Source organism: Vanessa cardui, chromosome 27 (assembly GCF_905220365.1).
Source record: "Vanessa cardui chromosome 27, ilVanCard2.1, whole genome shotgun sequence".
In the NCBI taxonomy this organism is placed as follows: Eukaryota; Metazoa; Arthropoda; class Insecta; order Lepidoptera; family Nymphalidae; genus Vanessa; species Vanessa cardui.
In genome coordinates, this window is record NC_061149.1 from 2,849,933 (window position 1) to 2,871,766 (window position 21,834).

At 34.8% G+C, this 21,834-nt stretch overlaps 1 protein-coding gene across 2 annotated transcripts in view; it reads left to right on the plus strand.

Annotated features, from left to right (window-relative positions):
* The window catches only part of LOC124541261, a 117,656-nt gene that overhangs the window by 44,303 nt on the left and 51,519 nt on the right, over positions 1 to 21,834 (plus strand). For both annotated transcript variants that reach the window (XM_047119152.1, XM_047119153.1), the window contains exon 2: positions 16,657 to 16,798. In XM_047119152.1, the coding sequence (XP_046975108.1) occupies positions 16,657 to 16,798 (142 nt within the window). The remainder of the gene's footprint in view (positions 1 to 16,656; positions 16,799 to 21,834) is intronic.

Consider the following 21,834-nt stretch of genomic DNA (forward strand, 5'->3'; position numbering starts at 1 on the left):
CAAGACCTTCCTCACAATAGGTTCCTCATTCCTCCGCATAACATGCCCATCCATGATAGGGAAAAAAATATAAATAACATTTTAATGATTACTATATTTTATTGTGTGGAAAACGACTATTTCTTCACTAGTAACTCCACGCCTTTTATAATCTGTATTTAAATAATCTTTTATCGAGTGATACATTATAGTCGTCGATGTTCTTTTTTTTAACCGACTTCAAAAAAAGGAGGAGGTTCTCAATTCGTCGGGGCCTTTTTTTTTTTTTTTTTTTTATTTTTTATGTATGTTACCGAATCACTCGAAGATGGCTGGGCCAATTTTGACAATTCTTTTTTTGTTTGAAAGGGCATGTTTTACAGGTGGTCCCATTGTCAGGAAATCAGGATCTGATGATGAGATCCTGGAGAAATCGAGGGAACTCCTCAAATTTTATAGGCACACCTATAGTGATTTTGGTTTTATTCAAAGTGCCTTGGTCATATGCTCACGAAAAGTGACATTTGATGAAGTGGAACTGATGATGAAGACCACAACTAGTAATCAGAACCTATTAGTAAGTAACTATTTTACGGGTTTAGTTCTATTTCTTTAAGATAGTCGTCAAGCAATTGATGTTAGTAAACATGCCTATGATGAAGTCTAGCTGATGGTGGACTACCAGGAGAACTCCTCAATGATTAACGGCATTGCATCGGGAAAAATGGTATTGTCTAATGGGCGATGAGCAGTTAACATTAGGCTATTGTAATTTAGGTAACGCTTAATTTGAGTTGCAGTCCACATCGTATTGCAACGGCGTTGAGTTATGTTTAGAGTCGAAAGCCGAAGTGTACTGAGTATAATAAAGTGAATGACAAACACTACCAATTGTAATTATAAATAACAAAACAACACTGAAAAGCAGTAAATAAATTTTTATAAATAAAAAAAAACCGCCTTCAAAAATGAACTAAAAAGAAAAAAATAATCAGTTACATCCATATCCAATTTACGATTTTTTAATCACCTATTGAAGTCGGTGCCAACAAAGTAAATAAATTCCTATATTGAAATCATTTAATTTGTATCGATAGTAAGGTTTGTCTAATGGTGTTATCTATACAATAAATAGATTTAGGTTTGTATGTATGTATTATGTATATATATTAGCAATGTTGGCACTTGGCACCGACTTTGAGAGGTGATTAAGAAATCGTAAATTGGATATGGATGTAACTGATTATTTTTTTCTTTTTAGTTCATTTTTGAAGGCGGTTTTTTTTTATTTATAAAAATTTATTAACACGAGTTGTATCAACGTTTTTTATAGCTTCGTAACTTAATGGCTTCTACTAGTGCCTACGCACTATATTGTGACACGTGGGATGGAAAAGACACGATGTAGATTGTGCTTTAATGGTTGATGGTATCTGACCTGCCTATCTGTTATTAGGACATCTGTGTGATATATTTGATATATGAAGAAAAACATCGTTTATCTCAATTATAGGTAACAAGTTGTAGCCCAAGCTTTGCCCATTAAAAAAGTAATCCTAGTCTTTCCTTCATATCTGGGTTCGGCAAGGCATCTATAAGCTTCCATTGTCGCAGATGTCCATGGGCGGTGGTAATCACTTTCCATCAGATGAGCATCTTGGTCGATTGCTCCCTATAGCTTGAAAAAATGTATAAAATCATCAAATTCGGTTTAGTATATTCACACGTGTCACTTTAAGGAGCTTATTCGCTTGCTCAAATGCAACTGCTAAATAACTTATGTAATGCTATAAGATACTCGCCTACATTATGACTGCGAAACTCGGACACATTTAAAGGTTACCGAAGACGCTCCTCGCTATTGATTCGCCTAGTAAATGTAATTAAAAAAAAACATTGAAATTGATTTTCAAATTTGGAATGCATTCGCCTTTTTTTTTTTAAAGCTCCGGTGCGGTATGATACCCGTAGGAGCCTTTGTATACATGTACAACTGCTAAATAACTTATTTTTTGTAATGCTATAGGATACTCGCCTGTATAATTACTGCGAAACTCGGACACATTTAAAGGTAACTGAAGACTCTCCTTTGTAATCATTCGCCTCGTAAGTGTTATTAAAAAAAAAAACTTTAAAATTGTTTTTCAAATTTGGAATGTGTTCTTTTTTTTTAAATGAAGATTAATTCCAAAAGTCAAACGTTAAAAATTGTTTACGTTACACTTCGTAAAGTTCTCGTATTAATTGTTACCTGAACCGAATCACGAGTGCCGTGTGAACAGCACTTTGAAATTGAAATTTGTGGGATGCAACGGCCTTTCGGGGAATACGTAACAAGTGTAGGATTACCGTAACTGCAGACCGTGATATGAATTGTATTGATTTTATTATGTACGTATACGTTCTTTGTTTATGTATTATGAAACTAGTTATTTCGGATTTAAATAATTTAATAAAATTCGTGATCACGGGTAGTCTACCCGTGACAACGAACACTGTAAAGTGCTCGAAACGTCGGGATGTCCAAAATAATTAATATACGCGATTAAAATCCGTAATAACTAGTTTTATTTAAATGTGTAATAATCGCGAAAATTTAAGACAAAGAATGGGTAAAATAACATCAACAAAATTAACCGATGTGCTTTGTAGGAGCTTGGTGGGTTAAGCTCCGAATTTTCTCCTAAAAAGGAGTCACAGCACAACAGTGGGTGAATGATTGAAAATACTAATTTAGCATATAAATACTCGTCTTAGGTTATGATTCATACATTCTAAATATTACGGTCTATAGAAAATGTTTTTGTTAGTACACAATAAATGAACAATAACGATTTTATATTAAAGGGCTTCGATGTAAATAAATGCGTGTGAAAAAAGGCTTTTGAGTTTGATCTCAAAAAAACAACGCAATTGTATTATATTCAAACAATTGAAATGAAAGTATGTTTTTGTATTTAATTAAGTTATCAAGATAACATCAATTCGCTTTTAACTCGCAAATAATTTAACCTTTTTAACTTCAAATAACGCCATGTCTAAGGTTGTTTCAGACTAGTAACTGCATTGAAAGTTTCGTCATGGAAAGCAATTAAACGTAATTGTTGTAACACCGTGGTCGCGTCTGGACGGCGCGTCTAGATAACTTGTTAATTTTTATAAAATAATGTAATACACTATCCATCATGGCCTAATCGCGTTGCCTGCGAGTTAAAAGTCTAGCAACCATAACTAATCTACCTACTAATACCATAAATGTGAAAGTTTATGAGGATTTATGTAATTAAGTGGTAGCTTCACGTAATTGTTAAATGACGATTCAAAAGTGCTTGTAAAAGCCCACTTGAATAAAGTTTATTTTGATTTTGTATGTTTGTTACTCTTTCGCGGAAACTACTGGATAGATTTGGATGAAATTTTACAGTTATATAGAATATAACACATAAGCTACAATTTATAATGATTTTATGTAATTTGGACGTAATATAACGATACATATAAAGTACCCGTGCTAAACCGGGGCGGATCGCTAGTACGTTAATATGTGACAGGGAGTTAGTTTGTTACACTTTATATACTCAGCTGATCATCATGGCACATGTCAGGTGGTTCAAAAAGGGGTAAGGGTAAATATACCCGTAATATTATCCCCTTACTTCGCGTATTATCATTATGATGGGGTGTAACAATGAATTATAATAACGTAATAATATTTGTGGGTTAAAAATAAATTATACTTTGAAAGAATCGATTCGATAAACTTAAACAGTAAGGGACAAAAGCGCACCAACTAATTTTAATAATTCAGTTTTTATATGTAACTTCATTGTGAAACGAAAATCAAGTCTTTCTGTATTTTGCTCCAAGATGTGTAATTGATGTAATCTGTAAGGCAGGTAATTTCAGAAAGGTTTGTAAATATATTTAAATGTAAAGATTAATACAAGTTAATTTATTCTAAATTTTAAATAATAAAACTTATAAGCTAATCAGCCACCTAAACTAAATACAATATAATGTACAAAAAAAATTAAGTTGACTCTTGTCTCAGCCATTACAGTAATTACACTGATTCACTAACGCTTCAAACCCACGCCTTTAAACACAATGTAACAAATTATTGACTCAGACAATCTTCCACCCTGTCGCCAATTACGCTGAGTGGCCTAGTGTAACAACAGGCACAAGGGGTCTTAGTTCCCAAAGTGATGTAAGGAATTGTTAATCTTGTAACGTCATTGTTTGGCGGTTACGACTATTTGCCATCAGGTGATCAAGCTCAGACTATTAATCATTGTTATCATTATCATTACATTGTATAAAACAAAGTCGCTTACCGCTGTCTGTCCCTATATAAGCTTACATCTTAGATATTACGTAAGTGATTTTAATGCGTTTTTTTTAATAGATAGAGGAAACTTTGCGTATATAATACGTGGACAATATAGTAAAGAAACATTGATAATTTTAGAAGTTTCTAATGTCGTAAATAAACAAATTCTTTATTATATTTTTGTATCAGTTATTGCACCCGTGCAAATTATTATACTCGTGGTGGGTCGCTAGTTTAATATAAAGTAGGCGAGGTCAACATTTCTAAAACAAGTGTCTCATGCGTTATTTTCTGAAAACAAATCCTTTGAGTTAAGTTTGTTATCTTCATAACTAAATCACGTCGCAAGTTTCAGTTAATTTTCCGAAACTATTTCCATTTTCAATCTAAGTTTATTAGTATCAGAGCTATGTGTACGAGGCTTATGCATAAACGCGTTATGGACCTAGTGTCGCTTGTATGATTATGCATACAGTATGGAGTAAATGCATTAGTGGGACTGCTGGACTAAGGCCTCGTCTCCTTCATGAGGAGGTTCGGAGCTTTGCAGATCTCTGGTTTACACGTGGGGCAGATTTTATTCGAGACATGTAGATTTTCTCATGATCTTTAAACCGCCGTGTATGATGATGTATTGTGTACGCAAATGAAAATGCATTGCTGTTTAATGATGTTATTAATTATTCTATACTAATGTTATAAATGTGAAAGTAACACTGCTAAATCGCTGTACCGTTTTTAATTAAATTTGTTATGAAGTAAGCTTGAACCCAAAGAGATCTGTATATGACTGACTAGTTTTTGGTCCATAAAATCTACGACAGCCATAACATATGGTGAATATAAGTATTGTATAAATGGTTAAAGATAATTTTCATTCCAGTACCTTGTAATGTTTACCTTCGTGATATTTATTTCTGAAATAACTTAAAGAAAATTAACATTCGTGACATCAAGTTCATATATGTTTTGGTCATACTTTCAATAATGATTTATAGACGATTGTTTCCCTCCAGGCGAACGCCAGTTTTATGAAAACGGTAGTCTCTAGTCGTCGTCCTCGATAACCCTGTACAAATTTATTGTTCATGCAAAACAGATCACACCGCATGCAAATAGCCAATTACCTTCCGCTCTGCGTTATACAGGGTTGACCGTTTCAAGGATATACGGCATCTAATCTGCACATATATTAAAATTTTAATACAATCGTGTCGTTGTATTAACATTTTGTCGGATTCATCGTTTAAGTTAAAATGTACAATTATGAATCATATAAATCTTTTTCATAGAAGCGTTAAGGAAACTGTTGGACCAAAAGATCATCTACTGAATTTTAACCTCTTACTACATTAGGTATAAAAGTGTATTTGAGTGAAAGTAAAAAAAGTGATCGATGTGATGGGGTTTGTTTGTGGTAGGAGGGCATCACCTCCCACAGACAAAGGCGCTGCTTACATCTCCAATGTCCCACCAACTCACCACCCCGCAAACCGGAACACAACAATACTGAGCACTTGTGTTTGGCGGTAGAATATAAGATGTATCTAGCCGGGCTTGCATTAAGCTCTACCACCAAGAAAATATATTTATATTTAATGAAAAATAATTATATGGTCGTATGCAGACAAATCACACTTTTATCACATTCGGATGTATAGTTTATGGACTCTTACAGGAACAAACAGACGAACATACATTTTTGTTTATTAAGAACAAGATACTTTTAAACACGCAGCGTTTTTTATTTTTTAATGAAAACACAGCTTTATTTGATGTTGTCCTTAAAAATTTCCAGTCCGTGAAATTACCTGGATTATAATTAATCTCGCCCTCGTTCAAAATACGCAAGGTATCCTCTATTTTACGCTCTTGATTTGAATAATGTTAATGAACAACGTTGTTTAAATTACAAGTTCATTGTAGTTTGTACGAAATTATATTTATTTGCGCAAATTACGTAAAGGCGTCCGATAATGTCGTTTTGCCAAAACACATTGGTACTCTAAGGAATATTAATCACTCCTAATCTTGGAAACTATGATGGTGTTACTTGTGCTCTTAGTTTACACTGACTCACTCAAAAATCAAAATCAAAATCAATCAAAATCAAAATAAACTTTATTCAAGTAGGCTTTTATAAGCACTTTTGAATCGTCATTTTACAATTAAGTGAAGCTACCACCGGTTCGGAAAGTAGATTCTACCGAGAAGAACCGGCAAGAAACTCAGTAGTTACTCTTTTTTAACATTTAAAAAATACAACGTCATGTTAATTAAATACAATTATTTCAATTAATGTTAATGTATAATATATGTTATGTTATGTATATATTAATGTTAATATCTCACCATTCAAGCCGGAAAAATATTAAGTATTGACGTGAAGCGATAGAACATATGTATTATAAATGTGAAAGTAACTCTGTCAGTCAGGCTGTCGCTATTTTACGACCAAACCGCTGAAGCGAAGTTGATGAAATTTGGTATGAAGTAAACTTAAACTCCAAGAAAGGACATAGGTTTGTTTTTTCAACCGACTTCCAAAAGGAGGTTATCAATTCGTCGGCTCCAAATATACCAATAACTATAACTACATGATATAATCGTTAATCGACTTTTAAGTAATCTAATATTTTTCATTTCATTTAACTTAGGAAGACAAAAATTATGTTAAATACGCAATTATTTTTATTACTTTTTCGTGCATATTCATTTGTTTTAAAATAGTGTTTTGTTTGAAGTCGGTTTTTCTTTTGGTTAAAATTTTTATGCCTAACTCACGACAACCAACACCCTGAAACACGAGCGAAGCCGCGGGTGTAAACTAGTGATATATAAAAGTTATTCAGGCTTAAAACAGATAATCTATATGTTAGAGATATTAACTGTGAAACTAAGTGTATATGTGTACAATTATAATTCTATGTATGTTATTTTATATAATGTAGCGCACTGCGTTGGACATTCTGCACAGCACGGTCTAATTCGTGTATGTGTTTGCATTAGTATAAGGAATGCTTTATATAAACATAGCACTAACGTTGATCTGGTTGTTTTATGTCCTTTTTTGAAACGAATTAATCGTGTAATGTTACATCATATTTCATCCTAATATTTAGTTGTTAAATAAGCTCGAAATTCGTTGCATAACCATTTTGATTGTATTTCATACGCTGCCGCGAAATATTCTGAACCTAAAACAGCATTCTCTAGCAGGAATACCGTCCTTCGCAGTTGATCCACAGCTGTATCGGTTTCCAATATTTAACATTGCTAAAACAGGGCTACAGCAACAAACGAATGTAAACTTTAAAGCCTTTTGTTTACAGCTCAAATCTCAAAAGCAATGATTTAATTCAACAAAACAAGTTACATAAACAATTACCTACATATTTCAAATTTGTATGAAATCATTGTTCCACTTAAAATTCGACCTAAATATCTTGTGTTTAAAGGTCATTATAAAACTGTCGTATCGATCATATGGCCGTAGAAGGTCTACAGATTTACCATCCAGGAATGTCTATGTAGAACCTAACTTCATTCAAGAATAAACTTTAACTTTATTGCCTTTAAACACATTTTAGTTTGTAAGGAAAAGACAGGATACATTTGATACACCAGACATTTAACAAATTGAGACCTTAAGTCAGACGCCGTAGAGACTATTATGCGATGTTTAGTAGACGAGGAGGAAAGCAGCCTCCCTATGATTCCGCGAAATGAGTTGCGGGCGTCGGGGGCTTATAGGAGTGAATATAATTAAATATTTAAAAATGAAATATTATGTTTTCATTTCTCAGTATAAGAAATTGCTTACGTAAAATTAATTTATAATTTACTAAGTGGTAATATGAATTGAATTATGTTTACCCATCCTTATAAGTACCCATCTGTGAAAAAAATATTAAAATCTTTATTAAAAATTATTTTAATCAGTCGTTTTATTTTCTGATTTTATAAATGATTTTTGATAGAGGAAATATTTACGAGATGACATGTAAAGCAGTAAACGTGTACGATCTTAAAATGGTTTTAATCATTCAGTTCAAACCTGTCAGCGATGTTTGATCTCGACGCGGTAGCGTTAATAGGTTTATTGTTGTTTTATTGAAGGAAAGGAAATTTAAACTAAGATATCTCGACAATATTGTATGGAACTCCCGTAATCACCGGTCAACTGTAGCCTTAAGTAACTTGTAAGCGACCGCTACACACGCACAGTTTTCTTTGTTTAACTAATCTAGGAAACGTGTCAGGTACACCCTAACCGGTAACAATGAAAAATGGTAGAGTTGAGTGTAAAGATCAGAAGTTTTTTTTTATGCTATAGCTAAACGAACGAGCCTATGGGCCACCTGATGGTAAGTGGTCACCACCGCCCATAGACAATGGCGCTGTAAGAAATATTAACTATTCGTTACATTGCCAATGCGCCACCAACCTTAGGAACTAAAATGTTATGTCCCTTTTGCTGTAGCTACATTGGCTCACTCAACTAAAAAAAAAAGAAGCAAATATTCGAAATTTAAATTACAATAAGTATTTTCTTTTTTTTTAACTGTGCCGAACCATGACTGCCTTTCTTTTTTTGAATTTTAAATGTTTCGTTTAAAAATAAACTAAAAAAGCTGTCCATTTACGGACGTTGGTCTACTGGGACCATCCAATCGGAGCTCGTTTAAATTCCTATCCCGTCGGATCCGGATAAACCAATTCGGATAAAGTGAAAACAGGGACATGTGACAAACGTGATTTATTACACACGATTCGTTCCCCTATTCATATAGACGGGCTAATACGAGTGGATGTGTTTGTAGGAAAATTACTGTTTTATGGTATAGGTTGACAAGCTACCACCTGATGGTATATGGTCACCACTAATAGATATCAGCGATGTAAGAAATATTAATAATTCCTTATATTATCAACCGCCAAAAATAACGTTATCAAGTTTTCCTGTTTGGCTGTATAATATGTGACCAGTGCTTGGTACATAGCCAAATTTTTTTTTTTTTTATTTATTTAGCTTTAAAAAAAAATTGCTAAACTGTTATATAATTTTCAAAATGATTTTTGTTTATAAATTGAATGTTTACGTCATAATCTTCTTACAACATCCTCTATAGAAAGTCTAGACTAATGATTAATCGCTGGATAAGTTATCTATACACGATCAAAAAGATCGCTGCGTAGTCTGCTATGGATTTGCAGAGACATCTTTAAATTGTATATTTGTCTCTTTTCATCAAGAATTATTTTATGCATTTTTAACTGTGTTAGATAGAGATGCTTGTTTTATTGCGTAAAATAAATTTTAAAACTAATTTTCTGAATGCGAACAAAGTGTCTTCAAAACAAACACTCTATTTTTATAATTTAAGTAAAGATTTACGAATATAGGTAGGCTATATAAAAGTTATCAGCCCTATATCTCAGTAGGCTTATGGAAGATTTATTGAATGTAGGCGATCTTACGGCTAACCTCTCCCTCGTTTATTTACAAGAATTATCTATGTGATATCGAGAATGGTATTGCTTTTTGAACTGAATAAAACATGAATACTTTTTTTTTTCACGGCAAAATCAATGTATTTTCTTCGTCTCTTAAAGTATTTAAAAATTTAAAAAAAAATGTTTAATGTTGTCACTTAAGTAACAGTTTGTGATTGTTTCACTGCTGGGCTAAAACCTTTTCTTTTGAAAACACGAAATATATCTTCCCTTTTCCAGGGATATATGCATGTTTTATACATGTATCTAACTAGCGGTCTGTCCCAGCTTCGCACGGGTGGACTTGATACTTTTAATTATATTTTTTTTTGTATTTTTTTGACATGTTTAAAAATTGTCGTTAATTCAAATTCACAAAAAACTTAATAATTTATATATCTAATCCTTCCTTATGAATAACTCGGTCTACTAGTGAAAAACGCATGAAAATCCGTTCAGTAGTTTTGGAGTTTATCGCGAAGACGCGACCGGGGGAACTTTGTTTTATAATATGTAGTAATATGTTTACTATTTTAGTTGTTAAGTGTGCTATTAAGTTTCTTGTCAATCCTCGATAGAATCAACATTTCGAAACGGTAGCACTTAGTTTGTTTACCGCTGTAGACAGCTAAGATGACGATGCAAAGCGTTTCTAAGGAACTACTATTGCGAAGTATGTTTTGATATGCCTGATATCTAGAGCTTGAGTCAACTTATAGAACCTCCTTGCAACATGTGTTAAAGTAGCATTACTCGTCTGATATGTTAAGTTATATCAAAGAAGTTGTTGCCCGTGACATCGTTTGCGTTTTACGAGTTTGTCTTCAAATGTACTGTATAAAAAAGCGTTGGTGATAAAAGCGAAATAGTCCTGTGTGACTATTTCGCTACATACATAGATACTTTGTATTATATTCATATTATCAGTATACATAATTACGTTATTTAAATAACCAACATAAATTGATAAGCTATTTTGATCCTTGTATCCTTTAAATGTTTTAATACAACTATATGTAGACGCATATTACATCATAATTTACGATCGCGCTGATGATTGGATTTTTACAGAATCGCTCAGAATAGCGCTTTTACAGTCCCACGTGTTATATAACCTGAAGGATCTTATTTATAGCTCACAATAATTGAACTTTATATAGTAGTAATACAGCAGAGTCCCGCTAAACCGGATTTAAGCGGCTCAGCTCGGTTAAATCCGAATTGTATTCAAAACGATTAATTTAAATTTATATCTTTTCAAACATGTTTAGTTTTGTTTTGCAGATAGGATATCTGTATTCGAAGGTCGGAAGCTTTGATCAACGTATACATTATATAATATTATTCTCAAACCGAAAGGAATGTATGTAGTTTGGGTAAATATTTATTAGATATATAGAGCCGAGATGGCCCAGTGGCTTGAGAATCTTAACCAAAGATTGAGTATTCAAAACTATGCAATTACACACTTAGTACACTCTGTACACTTTCCTTAAAGGCCGGCATCTTCAAGCAACCTGGTGTAGCAGATGTCTATGGGCGGTGGTAGTCACTTTCCATCAGGTGAGCCTCCTGCTCTGCTGTTTGCCTACACTATAACGTTAAAAAAACCAAACTGATACCGACCGCCAGATGTTTATGTGTTTAATTCGTATTTATAATACATATCCTGCTCAGCAGAGAAGGACTTCCACGTGTGTATTCAACGAATCCGCAATGGATCAGCGTCACGGATTAAGCGTCAAACCTTCTCCTCTAGAAGTGCCTTAGCCCACCTGTAATAAATTTACAGGCTCTTATTTTTATTTTCCGACAAATTCCATTTAATCCAGATAGGTCTGGTGATCTCATCTCGTACCATTCATCTGGATTATTCTGAACATATATCATTATAAATGTGAATGAATATTTTTTTTCACAATGTATGTATTTATTTATAGTATTTAAATAATATACATTTAAATAACCGTATTAGCAAATCCTCACCATAAGTTTGGAGAACGCACGTATGAATCCATTGAACACAGCTAGCCTCATTATATAATTATACCTACAGACTCTTCTCTGCACTTCCTGGTAAGGTTGGCTGGTGGAAGCTTTAAGTATTTTTACAATGAAATACAATATTCATTGTCTGCTTTATATAAATTATTACTAATTATGAGTAAAAATTATACATATTGTAAATCTATATTAATACCCGATTGAATCACTAGTGATTTTATTATATGAATTATTATATGTTAATTAAATTTTAATTAAAGCTTTCATCCGGTTTGCGGTTATTGGAAAATTAACTCGAAACGTATGTATGTGAAATGAATATTTCATTGATTGTACAATGTATTCATATGATGTTGTCGTGATCGATTTCGTTCACGGCGGCTAATCTCAAGGGAATAACGAACTGCGCAGGACATGTAGCGTGTATGTGTGTGTGCAAATAAAAGTGCACAGTTCTCTCACTCATAATCCTATGGAACGGTGGACCCGGGTAGGCTTTAGATGGTTCAATAATGCCTTCGTATTTCGGCAAGGGAAATTCCCAGTAATGTTACAGTAACCCAGGACTTGAGAGCTGCGGCCTTATAACATGCCGATCTCAAACTAGACTAGGTTTTGTTAATTAAGTACGCAGATTGCTGAATAGGCAACAACAACAACAGCCGATATATATACGTATGAATATCACCATTTCTAGACCAACCTTGGGAACTAAGATGTCATACCGAGGAGAGCTTTATTAATAGCCAAAAAGGAGCAGCTATGATGTGTGCGTCTGGTTATTAGCTGTCAGGATTCATCTTAATTGATCGAGGGTATGCGCCATAGCCGAAATGGCTCACTAGTTAGAAAGTGTCATCTCAACTGATAATTTAAGACAAACCCTAGGAAGCACCACTGAATAATCATGTGCTTAATTTGTGTTTATAATTCATCTCGAGGAAAACATCGCGAGGAAACCTGCATGTGTCTAATTTCATAGAAATTCCACCAATCCGCATGAAACTTACCCCAATGGGCCTTAGCCCAGCAGTGGGAGATTTACAGGCCGTTGTTGAAATATGCCATACAAGTTTAGCATTTTTTCACGTAGCTGCATAAGGCAACACAGCGTGGGCGTTCTTATAACACAGACGGCTATGTTAAAGGTTATTGCGTAGGAGCGAATCCAGAGAATATTAAAGATCGAATATTATACCAATATCAGATTTTCAAAGGTTCAATTTTCGATGTAAATATAATCTAAACGAAACCACAGTCGCTTCGGACTTTTATTAGTTTTCAGTTTTCGTACCGGCCATAAATTTAATATGATTTTTTAAAGCTCGATTATATTAAAAGAGTAATGACTGTTCATAAATTGACTTGCCAGGACTTGGGTAGATACCGCCATTTATACTACCGTTAAGCAGCAATACCTAGTATTGTTGCTTTCTGGTCTAGAGAAAAATGAATTCCAACTTCGAAGGTATATATGGTTTGAAAGTTTTTTTTTTAATTACACACGGAGGCCGTGTTGAGCACTTAGTTGAAGGTGGATCATTTTTCCGTCCTTCTTTGATATAGAAACCAAATATATAATAAAGTATTCGTTGTAAACCAGTAATTGGTTTGACATAAATTGCTAGTCAACTGGAAAAATATGTTCAGTTTTTAATATCGATTCTGTTGCTGGTAGGTTATGTATTTTGTTTTATCTTATCTGGACCATAAAGTTCGTGATCACTTATCGATAAAATATTGTCGCTGTGACGTCACTAGAAGTAAAATTCGATCGTGTAGATAGTGACGTAACTATGCGGATTATTTATCGTGGGAAGATCGTTAAACTTTTTTTTTTCTTATGAACGTAACCGGTTATATGGTTAGGAAGGTTCATGATAAAATTGCTTATATTATAATCAAATACGAATGCGTGGGATTTTTTTTCGTTGGTGAAATTCTTTATTTCGTTTAATATTCGCAACATAATTCATAATTTGTATATTATATTTAGGTTTAAAGATTATTTATTCTCATAAAGACAATTACATCACTTACATTAGAACATAATTGAAAAAAAAATACAAACAATTTACAGACATTCGTTGCCGTACTTACATTTATCATTTGTGAAAGTAACATACAAATCATTAAATAATATATAAACAAAAAATCACCTCGATTTGAAAATACTATTACTGCATTTACATACTCAGACGGATGTATTTATAATAATGTAATGAGACAGTTGCTTTTTTAATTTATCGAGCGAATCAATATTTTTAATGACTTAGAGTATCTTCTTATAAATATTTCCCATTATCTTCACTAGAATCGCTTGGTCAAACCATAGCTAACTGATATGGTATGCTGTCTTGGTCATATCATGCTTGGTCATACTCATCTGAGTATGACCATCAACTTATTACACATACCGTTCAACACCATTACTTGTATTGCTGTCAGTTATTATAAGCACAAGGCCATAACTTACTAATTTACGAGGTTGGTAGTGCATTGGCGAAGAAGAATATTTAATATTTCTTACATCACCAATAGCTATGGCCAACAGTCTGAATGATTTCGTCTATTTTTTCATTTCTTACTCCAGATACCTCATTACTTCACTATAAAGGTATATATATTATATATATGTATAGTTACTTTATATACTTTCACGATACATCAATACTTTGTAATGATACGATCCTGTTTGAAGGGTGAGTGAGCAAATGTTATTACAGGCACATGGGAAATGATATCTGAAATTCAGTTTTATCTGTGACCAGTTTCGATGAATTTATATTCACTGTAAACACATAAAACATTGGATATAACTGTTCGTTGTAAATTTGTATGAGTGTCACACTATCACTGTAAAGTTCGTATAGGTAGATGATAGATTATGTCATGGGACAGGTTTTTCATAAGTACGATTTTGTTTTTTTTTTATTAATTAAACATGCTGACGGTCGGCCTTTTGGACCGCCTAATATCAAAAGGTCTGCAGGAAATTTTAACGATTCCTTATCCAATATGATATTTTAAACTAAGATATTGACTCAGTTGCCTGTATTTACAAGAGATTTTTGGCAAGAGATTATCTGATCAGTTGGTAATACCTACAGACAAGGACGTGCTCATGCCCTGTCTCCAAGTAAATGTTGCATAACGTCTGATGCCACCATCTCGTTAATTTGGCGTTACAGATAACATTGGAACCCATCCAGCGCAACCCAATCGCTTATTCTGTGATGCCTGTCTAGCTGTAATGTCTATGTGTGCGTAATTGCCGTGTAAAGATTAATTAGCCAAAATCTTGACAGATTTCAAACAAAATTAATGTTCGCGGAATATCGGGTCGATGGTTTTTATTCTACGATGCGTAAAAGATGAGCAACCCTTGTGCGTAAAGTCAGTGGCAGCACCATCAGCGTAATAAGGACGATCGCCAACAGACTTGGTTGCTTGTATATCAATCAGTGTTGAGCGATCTCTAACGGAATGGCGCAGTAGTGATTTTTAACATTTCTATTAATTTTGTTTTTGTTCTCTTTAGTATTATTTATTGTACTAACTCTAGGATAAGATAATTGTCACACACACACAAATGGACATATAGTTTGAAATAAATGATTTATTATTATTATAAGCCATAGATCCCGTGCGTCAACGATGTCTATACGCGATGGTGACCACATACATCTGATGGCTCAATGCCTCTTTCTGTTTCGAAATTAAAAAAAAAAACATGTTGCAATACGCCGCTAATGGATGTCGTTACGACAAAATTTAAAATTTATAAACGAAGAACTCGTTCAATGATTTTAAATGAATGCATAATGTTGATAAAATATATATTTGGGAATTCCAATGATGCGTGCATGAATGCGGATAAGAGGAAATGTTTAAACATGTTTTTTGGATTGTTTTATTTATTATGACAATGACAATACTTCAATTAACCATTTATAAAATATTATTGAAATTTAGTAATAATGATTATAATATATGTACCTTTTGATTTGAAAAATTTAAACCTCTAAAATAACTATGTTAATAAAATATTATTTCTATATTAATATTATAAATGTGAAACTAACTCTGTCTATCTGCTCGTTGCTCTTTCTCTACTAAACTGCCGAACCGAACTTGATAAAATTTGGTATGATGTAAACTTAAACTCCAAGAAAGGACATAGGTTGCTATTTTTTGCCTCACATGACAACCAACACTCTAAAATGCAAGCAAAGCCGCGGGCGACTACTAGTTAAAAAAATATATTAATTAAAATCAAAACAAGAACAAACCATCTAACTAACCTTTATAATGTTAGTCGTTGAATACCACCATTATATATAAAACATTATTATAAAAGCAGTGTATACATATACATGTAAGTTGTTTGAGAGGGTGTTTGCAGGACTAAAGCCGCATTCATGACCATTCATCGGAGATTCATTGTATTACCATGTATACTTTATAAAGACTGGCACTCTCTCTTTATCGTAGTATACAGTATTACAAAGATGTGTTTCCTTTTCATTTCTATTACTACCAGTAGAACCAAAATCGATTTTGTACTAAGTGATACTATAAGTAATATTTCATCATAAAATAGTGACTGTCTCGATATAGTATTTTAAGTTAGCCTTCATAATCACAAACCTATTATACTTAGCATTATTTCAAGGGCACAACACTTTCATATAATTTCGCTTTATGATTTGTGTGTTACAAGTTTAAATTTATTATTTTATAATGAATAAACATACATACGCGTATTTATTTTAGCTTAGGACGTTATAATGACCTAAATCCGTTTCTGCTTCATATATCTATAACGGACATCTTGTTAACAGGAGCATCACCTCCAGAGGGCAATATCGGGCACGGGGCTGATCATACCCACACCGGAAGTATGCCAGGTATCAGACGTCGACTTCTACGAGAGATGCTACCCGCCCGACTACAAGATGCCCAAGCAGCATATACATATGCAGCGTGAGTGCGATCTTTTTTAATTACAATCATAATCATTTCGCTTAATTTATACGTGTGTTTATCGTTATATAATGTTACTCGTAACTATTTAATTTATTATTACGAATTCACTTGGGGGTTCCACTGGGTACTTATTTTGGACCTGTTTTTTTTATTCGTGCATAAAAGTGACTTAAATATCTATATTGTGTATTGTAAGATAACATACTAATTAGGATTTATGATCACTAAAACTTAAAAATACTTAAATAATGTACGCACATTATTAAATAAGTATTTTTAAGCATCCTAAGGTTAATTAAAGAGATATAAATATACTATCATTAAAAGTTATAAATTTTTAACTAAACTTACTATACCAAACTCAAAATAAATACTCAAATTTATATGAATAAAAATGCTATCAATAAAAATAATATTGGACAAATATATGTTTAAAATATTTACATATATTATAAATTGACTTCAACTTTGATAGTATGATAGTAAATCATATATATGTCGGATTGACAGGGATTGACAGCGACATCAGTACGATCGTCAGGCATCATAGGGGCGTATTACTAGGGTGATCGAGCAAAGAGGAAACCGCGACTACAGGAACACGTTTATTCTACGTTTAAAGTTCTTAATACACTAATTCAGTATCACACTGTATCACACTTGGCAACGAAGCGAATGACAGTTCCTAGGATGGAGGTACCGATCTTCACGAGAGCGGAATCGTAAGTGAGTCGTCTCTGAGCGCCTCCACCGGGTAGGCTCCGTCGTAGCACGAAGTTAGTCGCGTCGTGACGTAACGACAGTGCTGCCGCCTCGCGGGATTCGTGCCGCGCTTCGTTACGCTAAGGAATTCATGACCGTCTCCGACACGGCCATCCTGCTTTACACACGTCCCCGTGTGTTATTCTGAAATAATGAAATCGTAGCACAGTATACACCGTTCGGCCACTTCTGACACTAAACATTACAACTAACTTGGCATTGTAATGAAACTATAATAAACTTCCTGGCTTATGTAACAATTTTGATTTATTATGATTTAACTTTCAAAAGAAAACAGAAAGAAACAAATCATCTAATGAAATTACAATTAAGACAACCAGAAATGCTAGAGCAGCTAAGTACCGCTTGTGTCACTATCCACAATCATTAAATCATTAAAATTTACTGGACTTGATCTGACTTCACTATACATGAATCTTGAACAATGAATCTTATTCGTGGCCTGTGGCTTTTCCATAAGCCCATCCAACACACCTTGTGTTCTTTCTTTTGCATTCTACCAATGCCGACTCTCCCAGAGTCTATGGTCTCTACAAGACCCGACCTCCGCCAGAGCCACTCGCGCACCGCGTATCCACGGACTACTTAAAGCAGATACCGATTTCTAACGGACTACGGCTACGAAATGGCTACTGGTACGGTCCGACCAGCCGAACTAAGATGCACCATCATTACCGTCATCACTCAATTCAATTTCTTCAACTTCCAGTGGTACTTGGCCCTCGGGCATTCATATTAATCTATCATGCGCGTACTTGTGGGTACGTTTACAGTTTAGTGCTCATAATTTATGGCGTATCCCATCTAACACGTCAACAACTTTAAGTGGCCCTTTAAATTTGGGGTCTAATTTATTTTGTTTGAATTCTTGGTTATGAAGTAACACAAAGCCATCGACAGAAAACTTATTCAACCTCGCCTTGTACTGTCAAACCGTTTTTTGTCATACTGAGCCGCACTTGAAATCGATAGAGCTGCGTTTTCTCTGACTCGTTCGATATCTACGTCCTTATTACAGTCATAAATCTTTAAATTAAGAGTGCGTGCGACTTTACCGATAAGTAATTCGAGTGGACTCGCTTTTCGTCACCCTATTGACTGTACCATTTAACGCAAGCTTTACGTCGCTTAATGCATCCTGCCACGACTTATCGCTCGATTCAACCGCGATAAGCTTCGATTTTTTTTTTACGTGCGAATTTCAATTGCCTCTACTTCAAAACCTAGAAACTGTACACGCGTCTTTAAAATGAACATTTTTTTTGAAGTTAACTGAGAATCCTGCTTTAGATAAAACCTCCAATACCGTTTTTAATCTCTCTAAGCCTGTTGTCTAGTTTCCGAAATAATCAACAGGTCATTAACGTACACTACAATGTAGCAATAGATTAACTCATCCAACATAATCATCAAAGCACGTTGAAAAACTTAAATAGCGTTACGAAGACCAAAAGGCATAGCTAAGAATTCATACTGCCCATTAGGCGTTACAAACGCGGTTCGTGCAATTGATTCTTTATTTACCGGTATTAAATGGAAACCACTAGCGCAATCTAATTTTGTGAAGATATTTGCACCAGTAAGTCGCGAAATCTGATCAGAAATTAACGGTAACAGGTACCTATCCGGTACAGTATTTTTGTGCAACTCACGGTTAGCTCTATCAGCGGGGCTTGCAAAGGGTGAATTACTCGGTCGTATAATTTTAGCATCTAAAAACTTATTTACTCGTTCGTGCATTACTTTTCGTTTCTCCGGTAAACAACGATACGGTCGTCTTTGAACAGTTTTAGTAGCACGCGAATTAATAAAGTTTCTTTTTATCGGAGTAAACTCGATCGTTCCAATGTTAACAACAAAACCCGAAAACAAAATCTCGCGACCTATCATAATAATATCGCTACGTAAATACTCTTTAGACAAGGCATGAAATAAGATTTCTGTCGGATACTCGTTAATCACTATACTACACAACATTCAAACAGTGCTCTTAACAACGTAACAACATTGTTTAAACGTTTACTACACAAATTCTTAGCACAACTTTCTTGTACTAACGAGCACTCGGCTCCTGAATCAAAGTGAAAAATTATTGACTGACCGTTGTAATGCGTTAGTAATCCTGAGGGAGGCTCGACCATGCACAGGTCGACTCAGCGTTCAGCTCGGGGCACGGCGCTTGACGTGACGGAAGCAGCGGCAGGGGCGTCGCTCCCGCAGCGCGAAGCGATGTGTCCCGGTTGTCCGCACTTGAAGCAGATGAGGGCTCCTTTCGGTGTTGACTGCTGCATTGACCGGGCCTGTGTAGTCACTGGCAGGGGGTGCTTCTTAACTTCCTTCGCTCTGAAGCGACAATCGACTTGCTTGTGTCCGAGTTTCCCGCATACGTTGCATTTGAGCGGTAACGTTGACATACGGGCTCGCTTCGCAGTGTCTGCTGCGTCGTTTACGTCTTGTGTACGTTTACTTGAGTACGCTTGTAATTCTTTCTGTAGGGTATGACGTGAAGAAATCTCGGTAGTAAACGCAAGTCCTTGTAATCTAGTATTCATTTGAGATTACATTGACACACCTCGATTGAAGATCCGCTTCTGGCTTGTCAGGATTGAACTCGGGCAGAGTTACGTTGTTGCTGGATCGCTGCGTATTCAGTGCTTGTACTAGCGCGCGCATTTGCTCATTTTGCATGTCGAGCATCTTCTGCTATTGACTTGTTTGAATATTATTTTTACTTGGTTTCTCATTTACTCGATTGAATCCCACTTCTGATGTCGGATTGACAGCGACATCAGTACGATCGTCAGGCATCATAGGGGCGTATTACTAGGGTGATCGAGCAAAGAGGAAACCGCGACTACAGGAACACGTTTATTCTACGTTTAAAGTTCTTAATACACTAATTCAGTATCACACTGTATCACACTTGGCAACGAAGCGAATGACAGTTCCTAGGATGGAGGTACCGATCTTCACGAGAGCGGAATCGTAAGTGAGTCGTCTCTGAGCGCCTCCACCGGGTAGGCTCCGTCGTAGCACGAAGTTAGTCGCGTCGTGACGTAACGACAGTGCTGCCGCCTCGCGGGATTCGTGCCGCGCTTCGTTACGCTAAGGAATTCATGACCGTCTCCGACATATAATATATAATTTCAATTTTAGATTATGATATTCTTGAACCTTGTTTAGAAATATCTATTAAGAATATCTGCAAGTATCACGTTTGTTAATTTTAAGACATCGACGAAACAGTTTTAGCTTAGGTTTATAAATAATAAACGCATTGAGAAATGAGAACTTACGTCACTAGCTAAAATCAATGTCGTTTAGCGGTGACGTCATGTTGAATAGATCTGCTTGAACCGCTGGCGAGGACTTTGAGCGTTATGACACAGGTTTAACTATAATAAATATTATAAATGTGAAAGTCTGTCTGTTTGTCTGTCTGATGTCTGAACCGAATTTGATGAAATTTGCTATGAAACAAACTTCAAAAAAGTCCAAGAAAGGACATAGGCTACTTTTTTGACATACACATGACAACCAACATCCTAAAAAAAAAGAAGCTTCGGGCGACTACTAGTATTATCTACAGCGCAATAACTGTGATATTTTTTTATAAGACTTTTTAACACCATTAAGATCATAATCACCTTTAGCGTTAACGGTTTTCAATTTCCCTTTGCTAACATTGATATGTCGTTTAGCTTAGATACGCTTGTAGATATTAACCAAACGTTTGTGGTTGTTTCCTGCATTGTTCGGTCAAATGCATACGAAAAATATATGTTCGGCTGTTGGTCGTAATGTTCGACACTATTATAACCTTAAGTCTGCCGTTTATATTTAAGAGTGTTAGTATTTTTTAGTTATCTTTTATTAAAACCACTAATAGCTTATATGATAAACAACATTTAAAGGCCATTGAATTACATCCTATGCATTAACTAGCTAGTAGCTACCCTTCCCAATGTTATATGTTTTTAAGGTATAAGTTGGCGGAGGAGCATATGGGCCACCTGATGGTAAGTGGTCACCATCACTCATAGACAATGACGCTGTAAGAAATATTAACTATTCATTACATCGTCAATGCGCCACCAAACTTGGGAACTAAGATGCTATGCTATATCCCTTGAGCCTGTAGTTACACTGGCTCACTCACCCTTCAAACCAGAACACAACAATACTGCGTACTGTTGTTTCGTAGTAGAATATCTGATGAGTTGGTACCTAGCCAGGCGGGCTTGCACAAA